This window comes from Colobus angolensis, unplaced genomic scaffold (genome assembly GCF_000951035.1).
Source record: "Colobus angolensis palliatus isolate OR3802 unplaced genomic scaffold, Cang.pa_1.0 Scaffold179, whole genome shotgun sequence".
NCBI lineage: Eukaryota > Metazoa > Chordata > Mammalia > Primates > Cercopithecidae > Colobus > Colobus angolensis.
Window position 1 is genome coordinate 5,361,085 of NW_012114921.1, and position 2,376 is coordinate 5,363,460.

General features: G+C 51.1%; 1 protein-coding gene across 4 annotated transcripts in view; it reads left to right on the top strand.

The window, feature by feature from the left end:
* Positions 1-1,614: 1,614 nt before the first annotated feature.
* The window catches only part of LOC105509624 (NADH dehydrogenase [ubiquinone] 1 subunit C2), a 12,124-nt gene continuing 11,362 nt past the window's right edge, over positions 1,615-2,376 (top strand). For 3 of the 4 annotated variants that reach the window (XM_011938926.1, XM_011938925.1, XM_011938923.1), the window contains exon 1: positions 1,615-2,252. In XM_011938926.1, the coding sequence (XP_011794316.1) occupies positions 2,087-2,252 (166 nt within the window). In that variant the 5' untranslated portion in view covers positions 1,615-2,086. The remainder of the gene's footprint in view (positions 2,253-2,376) is intronic. The other variant, XM_011938924.1, reaches the window with a different exon arrangement.

A 2,376-nucleotide genomic window follows, 5' to 3' on the forward strand; every position in this document is an offset into this window, starting at 1 on the left:
GCGAAGAAGAAGGAATGGAGGGCAGAAGGTTGCCCATAGTAAAAAGGTAAGTTTAAAGAAAAGAGAGATATGGGGCGGGGGTGCGGTACTTGCCACCCAGGGGAGGTGGTACTTGCTACCAAGGTGGAAGATCAAGGCAGGCATCCCCACAGTGATAGAACACCTCTGAAATGTGGGTGAATAATCAGGCAGGCGTTCCTGCAGTGATTAAACACAAGGGAAGACTGTCTTCCCAAGTCCATGAGCAGCACCAAAGTTTTGGATCCACAGATAAAACATGTCTCCTCTGTCTCTACCAGAAAGGGAACCGAAATTAAGGGAAGGGAGAGATTGAAGGGTGGCACCGAAATTGAAAGGAGAAAGACATTGAGGGATAGTGAGAGAGGTTGGATAAGAGAGTAGAAAGAGGCCACTTACTGGATTTAAAATTGGTGAGATGTTCCTTGGGCTGATCTGAGGACTTGAGGTAGTAGGCGGATCCTCCTCACAGAGCAAAGAGTGGGAGGACAGGGGATTGATCTCCCAAGGGAGGTCCCCCAATCCAAGTCACAGCACCAAATGTCAAGTGCATCCATGTGAAGAGACCACCAACAGGCTTTGTGGGAGCAACAAGGTTGTTTATTCACTTGGGCGCAAGTGGGCTGAGTATCAATGAAGGGAGATGGGGAAGGGGTTGCTTTATAGGATTTGGGTAGGTAAAGGAAAATTACAGTAAAAGGAGGTTATCTATTGTTAGCAGAGGAGGGGATCACAAGGTACATGGTGGGGAAATCATAAGACTTATTGTCCAGAAGAAGAATGTCACAATGACTATTGATCAGTTAAGGTAGGGCAGGGACAAGTCACAATGGTGGAATGGTGTAATGTTGGTTAATCAGTTAAGGCTGGAACTGGCTGTTTTACTTCTTTTGTGGGTTTTTGGCTGCCCCAGACTTCTTGGCTCCTGCAGGCCATCTGAACGCATATGTGCAAATCACAGGGGTTACAATGGCTGAGCTTCGTTCGGCTCAGAGGCCTGACAGCAGAGACTGGAAAATTGCTTAATAGAATTATAAATTCCTTCTTTCATTACTCAAACCTTTTTTTTTTCTTTTTTTTTGAGATGGAGTCTTGCTCTGTCACCCAGGCTGGAGTGCAGTGGCGGATCTCGGCTCACTGCAAGCTCCGCCTCCCGGGTTCACGCCATTCTCCTGCCTCAGCCTCCCGAGTAGCTGGGACTACAGGCATCTGCCACCACGCCCGGCTAATTTTTTGTATTTTTCATAGAGATGGGGTTTCACCATGTTGGCCAAGCTGGTCTTGAACTCCTGACCTTCAGGTGATCCACCAGCCTCCACCTCCTAAAGTGATGGGATTACAGGCCTGAGTGAGGGCGCCTGGCCTCATTACTCAAACCTTTAGGGAACACCTCCTCACTCAGCCATGTGCAAGGACGTGAAGACCCAGAGGTGAAACATTTTAGGGTGCTGCCTCCAAATCTGGATTTGAAGAAAAGACTACAACGATCCAGTCCTGGGCTTCTCTAAATTCTTTTGTTGCTGACCAGACCTTAATTTTAGCCTTTGGAGGATGTGTCTATGCGAATGAGCGGCTGAAAACTCAGAAAACGAAAACTAGCTTTTATGGAATTTCAAGTAATTACGTTTCTCAAACCTATGCATCATGCTCATTTGTGGGCATTGGATGAAAAGATAAATCTTTCTAGAAGGGGCAGGGGAGGGAGAGGCAATTCTGGGTGCGGAAGTTGGCAGAAAAGAAAATCAGTGTCTCCTAGACTTCGCCCAGTTTGGCTCGTTTGGGGTACTCCTCCACCACGCGTTACCAGGCCCGTGAAACCCACTCCCACCAGAGAATTAGCGCGGGCGGAGGAGCGAATTGACACCTAGTAGTCCGGAACTTTGCGTGCAGGGTTCCTGCAGCAGCACGCACCGGGAAGCTTTTGGGCGCTGCACCGCGCTGCGCCGTGGCCTTGAGTCCGGCGCGCAGAGGAGGAGAAAGCTGACTCCTTAGTCCCGGATAGTGGTCGTGGTGGTTTTCTTTGTAGTTCGTGGTCTGAGACCAGGCCTCAATTGGGAACGGCGTCACGATGATCTCACGGCGGAACGCAGAGCCCTTACGGTTTCTGCCGGATGAGTCCCGGAGCCTGCCCCCGCCCAAGCTGACCGACCCGCGGCTTCTCTACATCGGCTTCTTGGGATACTGCACTGGCCTGGTTGATAATGTGATCCGGCGGAGGCCGGTCGTGTCGGCTGGTGAGTGCTGCAGGGGCGGGATCGGCTGGGACCAGGCCTCAATTGGGAACGGCGTCACGATGATCTCACGGCGGAACGCAGAGCCCTTACGGTTTCTGCCGGATGAGTCCCGGAGCCTGCCCCC